At 33.1% G+C, this 19,939-nt stretch overlaps 1 protein-coding gene across 1 annotated transcript in view; it reads left to right on the top strand.

Annotated features, from left to right (window-relative positions):
* Positions 1-19,939, top strand: part of LOC145672059 (ATP-dependent translocase ABCB1-like) — a 112,848-nt gene that overhangs the window by 60,255 nt on the left and 32,654 nt on the right. The window contains exons 11-15 of the mRNA XM_081741291.1: positions 4,667-4,803; positions 7,827-7,982; positions 14,445-14,549; positions 16,408-16,569; positions 19,104-19,307. Of these exons, the coding sequence (XP_081597417.1) occupies positions 4,667-4,803; positions 7,827-7,982; positions 14,445-14,549; positions 16,408-16,569; positions 19,104-19,307 (764 nt within the window). The remainder of the gene's footprint in view (positions 1-4,666; positions 4,804-7,826; positions 7,983-14,444; positions 14,550-16,407; positions 16,570-19,103; positions 19,308-19,939) is intronic.

The following is a 19,939-nucleotide window of genomic DNA, read 5'->3' as shown; positions in this document are numbered from 1 at the left end:
AATATACATCAAAGGTAGCTAACCAGATTCTATCAATGTTGCCAAAATTCAGATTTAAAGTCGGTTTAATATTTGTAAATAAAGAATGTTTCTTTAATCTCCCGTTGTTTCTTTGTTTTTCCTGAACCTATCACATTAACCTGCTTTATATTGTTTGAATGTTGTTTTAAGTGAAGTTCAAATCCCGAAATGCCCACTTCTTGTGACTTTTTTGATTGTCTAATATGTTCTTTAGTTCGAGTGTTAATATTGCGTTTCGTTTGACCTCATCAGGAGACACATTCGTGTTGAGCACGATAAATACCTGACTTACTTAGTGGATCAACAAAATAACTTTTAAATCCGGTAAGGTGTTTTTCTAAACTTTTCGGGGAGATACTGGAAGCAGATATGTTATGGTTTGCAAGAATACGTTTAATTGTTGTCGATAATTGCAGAAAGTAAGGAATTCCTATCCAAGTTTTTGCTTCTTTGGGAATAACTGTTTTAGGCGTTTGCAGCGATCTGTGTGTTTGGTTAAATCGCTTTTATAAGGTGCGCATTTTTTTTTTCCTTGTTTGATATAAAAAATGTATTTCGTCCTTAAGATCATTTGGACGATCAAAAATTAATAATGCCTTATGTGTCAATCTATCATTTCAATGTCCATCCATATTCCTGGTATCTTTATCAAAGCAAGTAGTACCTTAAAGTTGAAATAGAGTTGCAAAATTTACATATTAGTCCTGTGTGGTTGATCCTAACTATTAACACCTGATCTTAAACAGTGCGCAACACTACCGGAAATTGCTGTAAATATACTAATAAAAGGTTATTGGTAAAAATAACTAGTAAATAGTTTTCTTAAAACGCACTGTATTTCTTCTTAACCAAGTCGCCTTCATTATACACAATAGTCAACCATACAAGAATTGAACAAATATAATGATTAGGCTATATATTAATGAAAGGGGAAAACAACCGAATTAAACTTATTTTTACACACCACAATCCTCTGTATATGCGAATTATCAATAACTTACAGAGTTAAAAGTGATTGGCTGGACCGGGGACTCGAACCCGGGATCGCCGACATACCCTGCCAATATGTTAACTACTACTGTCTGAGTGAAGAGCACCGACTTTAGGAGTGAGAAAGCATGTGACGCTTCTGGCAAGCGCACTGGGTTGCGTAGTGGCCAATGCATCTGTGTTGTTTAATATAAATTAAAAATATTATTTAAATATAATTAAAACTTTAAGATACATTTTAAATATAAAAAAGGCAGTAGCAATATTTTTTAGAAAAATAAACACACTCCTGAACTCCGCCTGATGAGTGTACGTCTGATGAGGATCTTGGCTAGAAGATCGAAACGTCACGTGTAAATGTGTTTTTATATTAAATAAGTGCAGTCTTGTTCAGCAGTGTGTTTATTTTTCTGATTTTATTCGCAAGACGTTGACTATGATTGTGTGTCAATATTTTTTAGAAGCAAGGTATTTTATCAGCCTTGCAAATAATTGTAAACAACTTTTGGTGAAAGGGAAAGTGTCCTGCTACAATTATATAAAAAGCCTCACTTTTAACAACAACGTATAATTTAATTACCAAATCTTGAATAGGCGCTTCGAGATTTTACAAGAATGGCAGCACACTTTCCTGGTCAGTAAGTTGTCCTTCCTTTTTCTCATTATTTATTCTTATAATAACATTGGTTATGCCAGATTGTTGGAAGGTTTTCCAACGACAGGCTTCACTAACCATTTATACTACTGAGCATTCAACTTATTATTTATACAATATCATATTGGCTTAGTACATTTGTTTTAAAAATATAAATCTCATTTGGCTTCCATTTATCATTGTGTTTGGTTAAAAATATCTGCTTAAGCTAATGGCACTTATATAGCTAATAGAATTAAATATTCTCCTTAACAGTGCCTTGTAATAGCAAAGATGCAACGGCACGGTATCCCGCAGATCCCGGGTTCGAATCTTCGTCCAGTCGTTCACTGTTTCACTATTTGTGTGTTAAATATAACGATTGCCTGAATGAATAATGGTGGTGGTTTAGTTAAGAAAAAAAAAACAGTGCATGAAAACTGATTAATTGTTGATGTTATCAATATCTTTATATTACAAGTATATGTAGTACATCTAGGTATATACAGTCCAATAGATTGTGAATTTCCGGTTGTATTGAGCATTGCTTAAGAAGATCAAGTTTTAATAGTTTTGAGCAACCACGCAGGACTGACATGCCAATTTTGCTACTCAATTTCAACTTTAAGGGAGTGCTTCTCTCGATAAAGATGTCAGGAATTTTAATGTATTATGAAATGATAGGTTCCTGATAAAAATCACAAATACGTTAAAGTAATTGATTTATTTTGTTATTATTTTATATAACAATGTATTATACAAAATAAAAACATTTTAAATTATTAAAGACAGGAATATCTTGGAAGTTTATTCAGTTATTTTGTAGCGATAGAACAAAATGTTATACAGGGTAGCGCAGAAAAACAGGAAAATCTTAATTGACATGAAATGCACTAATCAACACAGGGAAACATACATTTAATGATTCAGATGCATGTAGAAAGTATATCATTAACATGACATTAAAAATTAAATCTTTAAGTTTATTGTCCCACTGTTATGCCGGCTAGGCTAAAGGAGACGGTGATAATGAGAAATGAGTGAAATGGTGGAATAAAGAAAGTGGGAGGAAACGAGAGAACCCTGGGGAAACCCACGCACACGATGTTTGGCCACTTGGAGCGAGCTGAGATTGAACCAAGGACTCCATGCACCAGAGGTGAACGCTCTACCACTGAGCCACCGTGGCCCCTAAACATGACACTACGTCTTGAAGATGACATCGGAAAGATGTGCCGTGTCTCGGTATACACATTATGATATGAGTATGTTTTGGAAATTCGCTGGAATGCTCGGTTTATTATGTCTTGGGGAACGCCAGTGAGTCCTTTAACCCTCACGTTCAGTTCAACGATGTTTGCAGGCCGTGTACTATACATTTTGCTTTCAAGATGTCCCCATAAATTCACAACAGAGAGAAATCGCACACATTGAATTCAGAGGATCTCAGAGGCCATAGAATGTCACCGTTCTTATCAAACAGTTTCACAGCGAACACACGTTCCGCACAACTTTAATGCTTCATTATTATTAAACAGCATAATCTTTTCAATATTGCTTTATCGGTCCCGTTCTAAATTCAAAATTTCCCATTTCCCTGCGCCACCCTGTACCAAATGGTTTACTTTTCGTTAATTGTCTTGCTATACATTGTGGCACAAAGTGGTTGAAATTTCAGCACTAGATTAATCTTGTTCCAGGAATATCCAACATGAGTGTCTTTAGACAAACAACAGATAAAGTCTGATACTTAACACTGTTTTCTTTACATACACAGTAAATAAATAAATAAACTATCTGTTTTAGCAAAATAAAAACTATAAAATATTATTATCTACTCCACAATGATTGACAAGTGACTTTCGGTGTCAGGGATGGGTGATATCCAATAAACAATTTGTGTTATCTCCGTTTCGTAACCACACCTGATTCTCTTCTGGCGGCTTAGCGGAGATTGAATAAATATTCTTTGTATGATACATACATATCTATTAGCCATTTGACGAAAACATATCAAATTTTTAAGTCCCATTGTTCAAATTCTTGGAAGCAGTTAACTTACGTAATTTCATATAAGTTTATTTGCCTATTTTATGTTTTGCTTGGTCTGATATGGAAATTGTCTATTTTATTTTTGCATCTTGTATGAGTGAAGAATTCTCGACTAACAGAATTTATGGTTTTCTTAACATCCATAAGGCAGTAAGTTTACTATATACAAAATAGTAAGGAGCATAACATATTTAATCAAATGTATTTCGGTAATGAGTTTACTTATAGTGAAATAGATAATTAAAATTAATTCATTATAAATTCTAATTATTTAATGTCCTTATCGCTATAAGCTATTGAAGGAAAACTTACCTAATGTTCTTATCGCTATAAGCTAAGGGAGAAAAACTTACCTAATGTTCTTATCGCTTCAAGCTAAGGGAAGAAAATTTACCTAATGTTCTTATCGCTATAAGCTAAGGGAGGAAAACTTACCTAATGTTCTTATCGCTATAAGCTAAGGGAGGAAAACTTACTTAATGTTCTTGTCGCTTCAAGCTAAGGGAAGAAAATTTACCTAATGTTCTTATCGCTATAAGCTATTGAAGGAAAACTTACCTAATGTTCTTATCCCTATAAGTTAAGGGAGGAAAACTTACTTAATGTTCTTATCGCTATAAGCTAAGGGAGGAAAACTTACCTAAGTCTTTATCACCCTAAGCTAACGAGGAAATCTTAACTAATGTTCTTATCGCTCTAAACTAAAGTAGGACAACTTATTTAATGTCCTTCTCGCTATAAGCTAAGGGAAGAAAATTTACCTAATGTCCTTTTAGCTACAAGCTAAGGGTATTATTACTCACTTTATCGCTCTAAGCTGTATACAAATATTAGTATATATTTTAAATTTTCTTCCATTTTTAAGCTTTTTTTTATAAAAGACCCACCACTAAATATTAGTAAAAATTAATCTGTTACGGGTCTTATAAGAGTTACTAATTTAATTCCTTTGCCATCTTTGTTCTATAGGCTCAGATTGCAAAAGGAACAGAAAACCGAAAAAGATTAGAAAGAATCCTAAAAAGAACAGCATAGATTCCTTAATTGCTGAAACTAAATCATGGAGAAGGAAGAAACGGAAAAGTCCAAACGGAGGTTTTAAGCAGGTTGATTTCTGTAAAATGATATATATGTATTTAATTGATCTAATATATGTCTATATATATATAGGGGTAAAAGTGGATCTGAAAAGGTACCCTAACAGCACAAGATGTGCTAGGCATGTGCCATTTCGGTGTAACAGCTACTTTTTAGGTACTCGACACTTCGCACATATGATATTCATGTGCTAAGTATGTACTTCAGCTACCTACAGTTTTAGGTACTTGTTACACCTAATTGATATTTGCAACTATGTACCACAAATATAGCATTTATATACGTGGCTCAGTTTCGCACTCTAAGTCATTTGTTTTTATGTCGTCACTTGAGACATATATCTGTCATGTTCTAGGTACGTGCTTTAGGTACATACTGTTTCAGATACCTTAACAGCACAAGATGTGTTAGACATGCTACATTTAGGAGTTCTAAATTCATCTCTAACATTTGATGCATTTGTTGCTTTTTTTTTCCTAAGTGATTGTGTACTAGAAGCAACAAACGGATCAACTTTATTAGATGACAACTGTCGCCGATCATTTGAAAGTGAATATGGAAGAACCATGAAATAAAGTAAAGAAACACTCGTCATTTTGTTATAAAATTACATGGCGAGCAGATTTTATCTGATCCCAAACGTTATCGTCGAATATACGCGGTTAAAGGAGCACTCTGATTAGTCAAATTCAAAAGAGCTCAACAATTTATCCCTCAAACAGCGACATCTCTTCATCGCCTCTGTGGCCAAGTCGGTAGAGTACGCGGCTAGTAACCCAGGAGTTTGTGTTTCGCGCCCACCCTGGGGTGATTTTTTTTTTTTTTACTTGTTTAAAGTGTTTTTTAGACTCACCTTATGTAAACACATTACGCATATAGGAGATCTAACATATTTTTGGGGAGTAATTTTGTGGTTTATTGACGCTTACAGCATGGGGAACATACCTAGAACATACTAGGCACGTTCTCCAGGTACATGTCAGATATGTGACTAGGTGACAAAGATTGTGACTACCCTTGCCATTCAGGTTATTTCTCTCTCAGAGGTGCATAAGGCACATACTGGACACATTTCCATGTACCTGAGGGAACATGATAGGCATATGCCTGCTATGTAATTGTGCTGTTAGGGTAGGAGGATGGTAGGTAAGCGGCATGACATCACACCGTCCCCCTGCCTATATTTGTCCATTGTATTTTTTAAGAACTGGCCGTACATATTTTTTGGAAGTGGGGAGACGGCGTTCCCTCGCGTTCCCCCACACTTTTACCCCTGTATATATGTGTATGCGATGTTTATATTTGAACTTTCAAATTAAATTTGAAATAGTATTCATTCTTAACTTACATAGAAATAGTTTGAATTTTACTTAATTTCAATGCTCTTAGAAAAACAGATTAATTTTTGTTAGTTCATAATGATAAAATTTCAGTTCCGTGAATGTCATGAACAAAGAATCTGGAATCTGCAATACAATAAAAGAAATGAATGATCTTTGACGCAATACGATTTAGAAATTACTTATATTGAATCTAGTCGTTTAATTTCTATCCAAACATAAACAGGTGTTACTTCACATGAAAACTTTCAATACTTTTCATTTTGGGGTACCTTAAGGTAGCGTATTATAACATCTCTCATATTTTTGCACATGTAAGGTAGTCTAAAAATCATTGAGCCTTTTGAACACGAGATAGCATTAGTGTCCCAAATCTCAGGATACACATGAGTTCCAGTGTGTTAGGATTAACGGCATTTGACAACCGCCAGTTGAGCTATTAGGTGTTTAAAACGTGTTAGAATTCTTATAATCAGACGTAAGATATTGCATCGTGAAGGTAAGTGAACTTTCCGAAAAATTGCGCCACATTTTTACAATTGTATTTCGATAAAGGTGAAAATGTTGCGCAAGTCCATGAAAAAAAAATTGTGCTGCTTATGGCCAAGATACATTATCAAAAGATATTTCAGTCGATTTCGTACTGGAAATTTGGATTTCCAAGATGTTCCTCGCAGTGTGTGACCCAATCACAGCAAAAGTGGATGATGTTCTGGCAAAAATCGTGCAGGATCGGCATGTAAGCAGTCATGATATTGCCAAAGACCTAACTGTCCATTACCATATAGTGTTAAAATATTTGTAGAAAGCTGGGTACAAAAATAAGCTTGACGTTTGGGTATCACATGATCTGATTCAAAATCATTTACTTGAACGAATCTCTATCTGTGAATCTCTACCGAAATGTAACGAACTTGAGTAGTTTCTGAAGTGATTGATCACGAGCGATGAAAAGAAAGTGGAATAATCTACGACGACAATCTGCAAAAAAGATCGTCGTAGAAGCGAGAGGTTCCACAGTCTGTGGCAAACCACACACTGGCACTCAGAAAGGTCACGCTGTATTTTGGTAGGATTGGAAGGGTATTATAGGAGTGCTTCGCCAGTCCAATATCCACTTCAACTATCACTATTAATCCAGTTTTTCTGCTGTAGCACACAAGGGTTTTTTTTTTTCAATGGGGAAAGCAAACGTTACAGACAACTAGCATATATTACAAGCGCCGCTTTAGAGGTCAAAGTCTCCTTTCCGGTACCGTAAGGGATTCCCGTCCGAAACTCGAAAACTCAGCAATTCTTCTTCACTTATGCCTAGATATTTTGATAAGTCAGAAACTGAATCCTTATATTTTACGTCTGTTATATGTTCCTTTGTTCTAATTCCTGCGTTTTCCTTAGTCATCCCAATGAACTGTCCCATTAACAGATGGTCTGATAGGCCCTAGGATTTAACGTACCGGGACGGTTCTAGAGACCCAGGTTCGATTCCTAATCCAGTCATACATTTTTCACTCTCTGAATTACATAAAATAAAATTATTTATTTTAATATTTCTAAAGTATTTTGCATGTTTGTTACGCTTTGTCCGTCCAATACATTTTTTTTTTTTGATCTGTCATTATACTTTTGTTATTTTCCTGTATGTTTTCATTTCTTTAAAAAAATTAATTTATTTATTTCTTACATAAAAGGAACAACCTAAAACACCAGCTGCCAAAATATCATTAAGAAGAGTTTTTGCTATGAATGCTGGTGAGTGGAAATACATTTTCATTGGATGTCTAATGAGTATGGTTCAAGGTACAGGAGTGCCAATTTTTGCAATACTCTTTGGAAAAATCTTAGGGGTAAGTTAGTGTTCCTTTGTTGTAAGAAGTAACTGTACGTTGTCAGATTCGTGAAGAAATTTGTGGTAGTATGTGGTAACATCTTAGAGCTAACAAAACAGTTTCTACAGTGTGTCCGTAAAGTTACGAACCCAAAGTTTGATTGAGTATATCTTTTGAACCAAGAAAAATAAAGACGTAAGACTTGAAACAAATGTAAGTGTGTTCTATGTAGATATTTTCGATATCATGACCAATGTTGGAATTTGTAACATTTCTGTGTAGTAACGAAAGGAAATACTGAAAGTGTCAAATAAAATAAAAAATGTACAAAATGAAAAAAAAAAATAATATTCAGTTGCAGAAAATTTATTTCCTGTGGGTGAATCCTTATGCATATATGCGGTATGCATCAAAATTTTCCATTGGTGCTAAAATGTGAGAAAGTTAATGCAGTGTAGCCATGTAAAAAGGTTATTTAATACAAGTCCGTAAAATTGGTATTTTTTTTTTTTTAGAAACGCTGTCCCTGCCAACACTGTTGTCATAAAATTACTGTAATAGATGTGTTTTAGGTTAATTAATGATAAGCAATGAGTATTTGCACATAATTGATAATCTGAGTCTTTATGCAAAAAATACATAAAACATTACTCACCTACAGCTGGCAACCCTGGAATCCTCGTGGAAAGAGAAGAGAGCATTATAGCAAATGCTCGAAGTGGCTGCCGCGTTCTTGTAAACAGAAATTTACACGCTTCACTATTCCTTGACACATTTTTAAGAGTGTTCCTGGTGATTGATTAAATTTCTGTATCAATGTTCCTCTTCAGTTCCTCAAAAATGCTGGGGTTATTCTTGTACACCACATTTTTTAGGTATCCCATAAGAAAAAGTAAGGTGATGTTAAGTCCGAAGAACGGGAGGGCTACAAATTTTTGGAGATGATGTGGTCACCAAACAAATCTCCCAATATTTCTAATGTTTCGTTGGAAGTGTGGCCAGGGCTGCCAGCTGTAGGTGAATATTTTTTTTTTTTTTTTTTTTTGCATAAAAACTTAGGTTATCAATTATGTGCAAATTCTCATTGCTGATCATTAATTAACCTAAAACATACCTGTTACTGTAATTTTATGACAACAATATTGGCAGGGGCCGCATTTCTATTTAAAAAAAAAACATTTTACGGACTTGCATTAAATAGCTTTTCTACATGGCAACACTACATCAACTTTGTCTCATTTTTGCACCAATGGATAAATATTGATGAATACTGCACATATACATAGAGATTCACTCGCAGGAAATCAGTTTTCTGCAACTGACTATTTTTTTTTTTTTTTTCATTTTGTACTTTTTTTTTATTTTACACTTTCAGTACTTCCTTTCGTTACTACACAGAAACGTTACAAATTCCAACATTGGTCATGATTTCGAAAATATCTACATAGAAGACACTTACATTTGTTTCAAATCTCAGATCTTCATTGTTCTTGGTTCAAAAGATGTACGTGATCAAACTTTGGGTTGCGTAACTTTACGGACACACTGTATATTTCACACCACGCATTCTATCCTTCCAGATTGAAATTAACATTGAAAGAGAAAAATATTGCAGTATAATAAAGATACATTGAAGATATCAGTGAAAAGTTTTTTTTTTTAATTGATTCAATGGTTGGGGTCATCGGTCATTGTCAACAGTAAGGCTATTTTTCTCCTTCAAGAAGACGTTACTGACCAGCACATGCTGATCAAAAAAACGACTGCCAACATAAAAAAAACAATAGCCAAAAGCTTGACGTTTTAAACAGAGAAAAGCAAATAAAAGCTTGATGAAATACAAACATACAAAACAAATTAAATGATTATCAAATATAAAAATTAAAACAGAAGTTTTTAAAAGCTAAAATAACAAATAACAACAATACAGGGTGTATCGAAAAGGACTTGGCAACTTTGAAAACTCATATTGATTGATTTATTTACTTAGCTTACAGACATGGTTTTGATGTCATTTTGTAGAAAATTACATCGTTTTTTTTTTTTTTTTTTTTTTCTTATACCTAAAGAGATTCAATATGGGTTCTATTGATGATGCGGTACACAATCCATCTGAAGTCGACGTACGGGGACGATTAAAATTCTCCACTTGATAAACTACTTAATTACGTTTATGTCTTTCCTTTATTTTATACCAACTATTATACAAATTGTCAAAAATAAAGTACATTTCACGTCAAAACGAGTTAATTAAAACTACAATGCCTTGAGCATTGTGCCTTTGTGTCGAGGTTTTACGAAATGTTAATCAAGACACATAGTTTATGATAAATCTTTTGTCATAAAGTTTGTTCTCTTAATATTTGATGTCAAAAGTATATTTTTTTCGTATTAACTTTATGCAAATATCAAGGTACTGTTATTGTTTCTGATAAAGATTTTTTTTACATATAGAAATAAAGAGCATGTTATCCAAGAGATATCATTTTGGACTTTTATTTCTTCTAACTTATTATTAGAGCAACCCAAAATCATAAAAAGCATAACAGCAATTTACACATATGGTTTGTACCTTGACACATGGTTGTGGGTGTCTAAGGGTCCAGAAGAAACTAATTTTAAAAGCATAATTTTAGAAAATAAAGCATAAAGCATAATTTAAAATATATAGCACAATTTTTGGAAAATTCTATTTATTTAACTGCAGGTTTAACATACTGTATTAATATCTTTTAAAACGAATATTTACAATGCAAAATTATTGACAACACAACAATGCATCAATGAAAGGTTTATTTTTATTCCTGTAAACTTTTCGGTGTAATCCTTTGATGTGGAGAAAAGAAAAAAGGAAAAGAAGAAAACTTTCTGACAAAAATGAATATTACACAAGAACTCTACACTATATTGTTATGTGTACCTCTTGAACTTGAGCACTTTCTGTACTTTTCGGTGGCATCTTCTATTTTCTTTTTCTGTATATATGCACCTCTAAGGCGCTCACAAGTGATAAAAAACTGACTCGAGTAAAGCATAATAAAGTACATTAGGTAGGAAGTTCATTAAATATGAAAGAAATTGGTTGCATAACATATTAATAAATACATCAAGATATTTAGAATATTTAATGTATAGTAAATATTATATATTATACACGATTAATGTAAAAGAATGATTGAAATTAGGAATAAAGCATAATAACGCATAATTTTGAAAAAAAAAATAATGCATAATTAAACAAAAAATAAAGCACAATGTCAGTTCCTCTACTTACTATGTTTTAGGTTGGTAAAGTGTCAGTTTCTAATTTCATCATTTTATTTATTTTATTTTATTTTATCTTATTTTTTTAAAGAAGTATATTAATATTTCTGGAAGCAGATACTGGTTGACAAAAGATATCTCAGTGTTCTTTCATCATTCCACTCTTGGCATTATTACTATTACTATTCCAATTTTTTTCTGAATCGATAATGCTTTAAGAATTACAGCAAGAATTGTCCAAATATCACGTAGATTTTTTTTAGAAACTAAACTTCTAATAGTAGAGTAATCAACAACTACAAATATTAAAAATATTTCGAATATCCAGAAGAGCGCAAGTTTATGACAAGAAAGACACTTGAACTTCTCGTAAACTTATAAATCTTGAAATCTGACCTACTTCCTAGCTATATATGTGTAAGGAAAGATATATAAATAGGTGTAAGCAACTTCGAGTTTAATTAAAATATTCACTTGAGTAAGCATTGATCTTCATGCAGGGTCCTCATGTTTAAACATATACAAGAATAAACACATTTTGTATAACAGTAAATGTTTATAATAAACTTCTACATTTCTTAAAAAAACAAAGCATCCGGTTCTTCATAAACAGCTAAGTGCTATCTACTTCGAGAACTGTTATTATTTGATAGAAGAATATCTCTCAAATCTTTTAACCAATATTAATATTAAGTCATAAGTATGCCTGTTGCTCATAACATTAAAAGCTATGACGAGTTTGCTTTAATGTACGTAAGAGGTAATGTCACAACAGAGACTTTAGTTTCGGTGTACTATGCAAAATTCCATTCTTTAATAACTTATGGTGTTATGTTTTGGGGTTATTCTACTGAATGTATCAGCACGTTTCGCTTACAAAAGAAAGCACTAAGGGTTGTGTTTGGATTGTCACCAAAGTCTTCTTGCAAGCCCATCTTTCGAGGACAAAAATATTACCATTACCTTGTGTGTATCTATATAAAATTATCTTGTTTACCGTAAGTAACAAACACTTATTTATTGAAAACAGTAATGTCCATAAATACAATACTCGATTTGTTAATAATTTGCATGTTATCCCCCAAAATTTCTCGTTTTTTCAAAAAAGCGTATATATTAACTGTACAAAAATTTTAAATAAGTTACCTGACTTTCTAAAGCAAAACAAATCATATTCTATGTTTAAATCTGATCTTCACGAGTTCTTAGTAGATAAATGTTACTACTCGGTAAATGAGTTTTTCGAAGACAATGTATAAATGTTTATTATTATTATTATTATTATTATTATTATTATTATTATTATTATTATTATTATTATTATTATTATTATTATTATTATTATTATTATTATTATTATATTATAAATGTGTAAGCTTATAAAAGTCATAGTTATGTATGAATTACTCTATCTGTAAGTTTTTTTTTATAGGATATATGTAATTATTTTGTAATTTTGACAACTGTATGCGTACTCGAGAATACTCTCATTTGTATGCAAAACAGGCAAATAAATAAATAAACGCAAAGAGTGAACAAGTGACTGACTGGACTGAGATTCGAACCCGGGACCTCCAGCATACTGGGCCGATGCGTTAACCACTATGCTACCCAGTACGCTTCCCAGAACAGTCACTTAGTCTCTCACTCTACAGGTCTGTGCTCTCCACTCGAACCACGTGAGGTTTACAACAGCACCTTCTGTGATTGGACAGTCCTCTGTTCTTATACCCAGCACCTTTATGATGGTTATGATTTATCATATACTAATGAAATAGTATATATTTCATTACTGTTCAATCCTGTGTCCTTTCATTAGTGTATATGAAATCACACCACAAAGGTGCTCGGTATATGAACACAGGATTGTCCAATTACAGCAGAAGTCTATGGTACAATCCACGCAGTCCGAGATGAGAGCACCGACCTCGAGAGTGAGAAAGTGATTGGCTGTTGTGGGAAGCGGACTGGGTGGCGTAGTGGTTAACGCTTCGGTTCGATATACTGGAGGTCTCGGGGTCAAGTCCCAGTTAGGTTAGTCACTCTTTGTGTTAAAATTCGCAATTATAGAGGATTTATCGTGTAAAATAAAAACTTGGTTGTTTCCTCCTTTCATTAGTATATAATGTACGTAAATTTATATTCATTAGATGTACATTTAATATTTTATATCTAAATTACAATAATGAAAATTGGATTTATCAGCTCCGGTTTAATGGATGGATAAGAAGGAGGAAGAACTTAATTTTGGAACGGTGAATCTATGTCAGAAAATAGTTTCTCGCTACCTATTACCATTTTTCTTCTACGAAAATCCAACATTAGAACCGGAAGTGACAGATTCTATAACTTCCGGTGCTAATAGAGGAATTAGAGCTAAGACGAAGCTATTCGTATATCGCAAAAACTACAAGTAGCCAATTTTTTGTTAATTTTGAATAAGCCTCCATGCGCCCATGTAATTATAATTATACATCAAAAGTAGTTTATCGATATCTCTTACCGTTCTTCTTCTATGGTAATAAATATTGAAATCGGAACGAAACAAAAATAACTATATATATAGGGTGTCCCATCAGAAAAATGCAATATTTTGAGGAATGATAGTATGGGTCATGACAAACAATCGATCGAGATATCGATGAAAAGATCACTTCATTTCGTACACATTGCTTCGAAGACGTATATCTCCGAAATTAATGAAAATAATTGAGTCATCCATAAACAGGTAGGTAGCACACGTAATAAGCGTTATATAGTATCACATTCATTATACTCACAGATTCCAGTATCGCAGACAAAATCCCGGAATTCATATTCATATATCTATCTGCCTATTCAAATTTCTGTCCACCTATTGAATTGAAACTATTCAGAGTTGCTTGTTTTCACAACAATACAAGCGAGTGAGAAAAGTGCAGAGGTGTTTTCACAAATTTGTTTGGCTTCTTTCTTTCACTTTTGGCTAGGTCATACGTTTGCGTTTGTGTATGTGTTTATGTCTGAGTATAACAAACGAATCTGTGAATTCGTAATATTTCAACAACCGGTTCTAGCAACCTGTGCTAACCGGCTGAATAGCACCACTGAACAAGTCCCTGTCTTAAGACAAGTATCAAATATTGAATGTTCATTCTGTAAAAAGTGTGTATGATAAAGTGTGAAAATTACTACAATGAACTACTGTTTCTAAGTAATTTTTTTCTTCTGTTTTAGATAATGTCCTCAGATGATGATGATAAAATCAGAAGAAACGGTAACATATATTCTATAGGATTCTTAGTGATTGGAGTTTTTGCATTCATAACTAGTTTCCTGAAGGTGAGTTCCCTATGTGTTTCAGTAAAGATTTGCTTTGTTTACTAAAATGTTCAATTTGAATAAATTCATACTTCTAGGTATTGTCGTTGATATTTCTAAATTAACAAGTGACCCGTTACACATTGTGGAACTATGACTGACTTCCACACTACAAGGGTCCAATCTCCTAATTAAAAGTCATGAATTTATTAGTTCTAGTTTAGTACACGGATAAGGCGAGGGAAGATTGAACTTAATCTTGGGCCGATAAATCTTTATCAAAAAATAGTTTTCCGCTATCTTTTACGGTTTTTCTTCTAAATTCAATATTAGAGCCGGGAGTGACAGTTGTAACTTTCGGTCTTTCTTTCTTTCTTTCTTTCTTTCTTTCTTTATTTATTTATTTATTTATTTATTTATTTATTTATTTATTTATTTCTCTTTCTCTCATTCTCTCTCTCTCTCTCTTTCAGTTTAAGTCCTACGATTATGCCCTTTAGGCTAAGAGAGATGAATAATTGAGGCAAGTGAATGATAATGGAAAAAATGCTGGAATCAAAATATGGGAGGAAACTGAAGTACTCCGAGAAATCCACGGACACGAAGTTGTCCTCCACAAATTTACTTGAGCAGGGATCGGACCAGGGACCCCACGTTACAGAGGTAAGCGCTCTACCACTGATCCACCATGCCCCCCATTTCAGTTTCAATAGAGGTACTAGAGCTCAGATTAAACCTATTCGTTTACCGCAAAAACTATACCAAAAAAACAGTTGACGATATATTGGGTGTCGATGATTTGATTATCGATGATTTAGCTGTCGATATTTTGAGTATCGATGATTTGGCTGTTGATGACTTGGTTGTCGAAAAGTGCTTGGTTTTTAAACGGTGAGTGCAAATGCAGAATCGAATGGTTTATTACAGTAACAGCCAAAGAAAAACTGTACAACGCTGGTTTCAGAAAACTTTGTCCAGTAGGCAAAATCAAATTATGAAAGGCTACACTGAGACTCAATTTGCTAAAGGGCATACTCTGCGCAATAGTGACATGTAGTTGTAATTCATCTTAGCTGTGGAAAAGGCAGTTGGCCATCTCTGGGGGACAAAGCTTTCCAAACGGGACACTTCCACATAAATATCAATTGGTGACACTTCCCAGCTTATAAGTTGCATATAAGTTAAAATAAAGAAGGCATTATTCCCGAGTAATATTTAATAACATCATATCGTCTTCTCATCTTCACTATCTTATCAATTTCCTTGGTCATTAAGACCTTCCCCAACCCCCTGTATCCCCTCCCCCCGATAGAACATGTGTAGAACCAGCTCGGACGTGAACTACGTCCCAGTGCCAATATGCAGTATATCAAGGACCAATTACAGCAGTTGTAGGGCAGCTTGTCTCGGGAAATGAACAACTGTATGAAACCCTTCCCAACTGAACCAGTGCATACAATCAAGCCCGTGAGGGTGCAATATCCTACTGACAAGGGACCAGCAGTGTACTCTGGTGGCTATTGTAGCTGTCACAGATCATTGTCACTTTAGTCCTTTACATATTCGCCATTGGTATGTACGTGTACGAAATTTCATCGACATCGGATTATTCCTCTCAGCTGCTTAACTGTCTCGTCAGTCAGTGTATATAGATGTAGCTATGTTTATTTTCTTGCGTTGTGTTTGGTTAAGTAGCTAACATTTCTTGCATTGTGATTGGTTAAATAACTATCATTGCTTGCACTGTAGTTAAATAGCTAACATTTCTCGCATTGTGTTTGATTAGATAGCTAACACTTTCACTGTGCTTTGTTAAATAGCTACCATTCCTTGCATTGTACTTGGTTAATTATCTAACATTTCTTACATTGAATTTCAGACATTTACGTTCGCCTTATCTGGTGAAAAACTGATGAGAAAACTAAGAAGAAAAGCTTTTGAAGCAATGTTACGGCAAGAAATTAGTTGGTTTGATGATCCCGATAATGGAACGGGGTCTTTGTGTGCATCATTAGCAGGAGATACAGCATTGATTCAAGGCGTAAATATTTTCTAATTACCCTTTTGAAACATTTTCTTCCTCTTATTTAGAATAGTATAGTTAATATTTTATGTATATGTATGTATTACTGTTTTAATGTGTCATTAGAACTGAAATTTGAATGAAATTAAATAGTGTGATTAATACATAAAAGTTACATTGTTTAATTATATAACTCTGTCACACAAGTCAGCATGTTGTAGAATTTGACATTGATTCTATTTACTAACCCAACCTTTAAAAAGTATAAAGAAATTAGTGCTAGAATTTTGTCTAAATTTTTATATAAGATTTTAAAATTTCGTTACTTTTACATTTTTTAAAAGCATTTTAAGTAACACAATTACTTAAAAAAAAAAAAAAAAAACAAGAAAATCTTATCTGGACTTCAAGATATGGTTCGTGTCTCTACCGGTCACAAGTCAGGCATCAAAATTATGCTTTTATTATTTCGTTTCAGATTGTGTTTCGAAAAACTTTCTCAAAGGTGTGCTATATTATATCTCTAATAACCTCTTGTTACTATTAGTTAATAGTGAATTTTTTTAAAAAAAAAAAAAAAAGAAAGAAAAAAATTTATAAAACTAATCATATCAAAATTCACCTCCAGAATTCTATATTTCTGAACTCTATTCAAGTCTTTGCTTCGTGATGCGTGGATCACTTTGTGAAAAGCTTTTGAATATAAGATTCTTTATCTTTTAACACTATTGCAAATAAACAAAATATATTAATAAATTAAAAGAAAATATGCTCTACAATATTCTACAAAAACTTTCGTTATTATTATGAAGTATTCTGCCCATTGGCAGGTCCTTAGACTAACGAGGTTTTCTTTCTTTTTTTCTTCTTTCTTTTTTGTAACATTTGGGCGTGGAAATGTTTCTTGGCCTTCCTATGAAGAATGCTGGCTAGAAGCGTCCTCTTCCCTCCTATCCGTTTCAAAACATCTTCGTTTGCTACTCTTTCTGTCCATTTTATCTTCTCCATCTTCCTCCAGCACCACATTACGAAGCTCTCTAAATATTTCTTCTCTAACTTTCGTAATGTTCAAGTCTCTGAACCATACAGTTCAATACTCCACATATAGCACTTGACCAATTTCTTCCCTAGTCCAATATTAAGGCTGCTAGTTAAGAGGTGAAGTTTTCTTGTTGAATGCTTCTTTAGCTATGGCAATTCTCGACCTTTGGTGCAGTACGTGTCTTTCGTCAAAATACTTCCCAGATACTTGAAATGATTGATCTTTTCAAGTTTTCTTTGTTCTACTCTAGGGTGACCAGGCGTACTGATTTTCACAGTACAGTACTGTTTTTCAAAGAGCTTTCCTTCTTGTTGCGAAAACGCCTAGAAAATCGAGAAATGTCCTTCTTTCTTAAAATGTCCTGCGAAATGTCCTGAGTTAACTTATTACCAATATTTTAATGTTTCATTTTTTATTCACAACATTTTGAATCACAGACATTTTTTTCCTGAATGATGAACCGCTGTGCGTTTTAACACTCCTCAAAATATTAGGAAAGAAGAACAATCAACGAACTATTGTTTTGCAATACATTGTTTTTACTGAGAAGAGTTTGAGAAAGTTCCCTCGTGCCGGTCTAAATTTTTCCTCATTCCTTAAAATAATCCCACCTCCGAAAATCGATTTTTTAAAAACGTACACGAAGTTTCGCTGTACGTTCATAAAAATAAACCATTTTGTCAATTATCAAAGCATTTGGAGTTGTATTAATACTACCTTCAATACTTAAGGTAACGTTAAATGAAATAAGGATATGCCGACGCAGTAAACTATCATATACTATTATATTAATTTGTGTTCTACATTTCGCTTGTCAGACTCTGATCAATCTATTCTACTGTAACCAGTAAGCGCGCATTTCCACCGAATATTCTCATAAAAACTACATTAACTTTCATCCAAAAATAAAATAAAATAGAAAATTATTAAAATAAAATAAATAAATAAATAAATCTTGGGGAATATAGCATACATTTTTCAGAAGCTTTCGAATGTTCGCTAGCGCTTGAGATTTTGACTCTAGTCAAGACTAATGAGGGACTGAGTTTAACTCCTCTTTCTGATGCTTCTACACGATTTATGAAATCTTTTGATGATAGCTTTCGTAAAGAAATATTCGATTCTCATAGAATATAGTGCATATGTTTTATGAGGTTTCCCTACTATCTTCACTGTTTGGAGAAAAAAAAAAAAAATCAGTCAGTACTAAAAGGATGAATTAAGACCTCCCTTCTCTCCTCTCGATTTGGAAATATATTTTCCTGCAAAATTCTCGTAAAAACTAACCTATTTTTATGAAGTATAATGACATTCATAAACAATAAGGTGCTGAAGATCTCCAATAATTCAAAAAGCTTTCTCTTTCTTCCACAACACACAACATCATTAGTTTTATATTTTTCAGTATTAAATTTTCCATTAACTTTAGTGTTCGTCCAATAAATTAAGACATATATATATATTTATATATATATATAAGTATATTTATATATTTATATATATTTTTCAGATGACGGGGACGCGTATAGCTAGTATTCTGATGCTATGTACTGTAGTAATACTGTCATTTGCTGTTGGAGCTTATTTTAGTTGGAAGCTGACAATTGTAATGGTAGCATTTGCACCATTTTTGACGGGGGCATCGTATTGGCAATCAAGAGTTATTGATGAACAAACGAATCTAGAAAAGAGTGCCTTGATGGAGTCAACACGGGTAAGCAAAAGTATATTTATGCTCGAAACTATAAATTATTAAGGCGAGCGAGATTCACCAAAAGCTACTCTGACAACTAGACCTTGCCATTAAAATATTAAAGAAAAGAAGAAGAAGAAGAAAATGAAGAAAGAAAAAGAAACATAAACAGTAATAATACAAAAATAGCGAAAATAATGATAAGAGCAAATAAGCATATTAAACATGAAAAGTAATGCATATAAAACTAAATATAAGGTTTCAAAGTAAAGGTAAAGGATTTTTTTAAAAAAAAGGAGGAAAGAAAGAGGAAGAAAACTAGGATACATTAGAAACAAGTAAAGAACAATTTTTACATAGAGAAAATAAAAAGAGAAAACTACAAAATTGTACATGTCATCAGTGCTAGGAGGATAATCGCTGGTCGTTGAACAAATAAGTTATTAAGGTGGTCTTTAATTGAATCAGTAGCTTTGAAAAGGTCATGAGTCAGAAAATGGCGTTTTTGCTTTAGTCAAACTTTTTATTTATTTATTTATTTTGGAACACCAACTACTCAGAAGTTGTTCATTTCGTACAATAGCAAGAAAACTCTACTTTTCAAACAGAGGCCGATCATTTGATATTTATCAGGATATTCAAGAATTATTATT

This window comes from Thermobia domestica, chromosome 15 (genome assembly GCF_964235325.1).
Source record: "Thermobia domestica chromosome 15, izTheDome1.hap1.1, whole genome shotgun sequence".
In the NCBI taxonomy this organism is placed as follows: domain Eukaryota; kingdom Metazoa; phylum Arthropoda; class Insecta; order Zygentoma; family Lepismatidae; genus Thermobia; species Thermobia domestica.
Note: the sequence above shows the minus strand (reverse complement) of the source record. Positions and strands in the feature narration are given on the sequence as shown.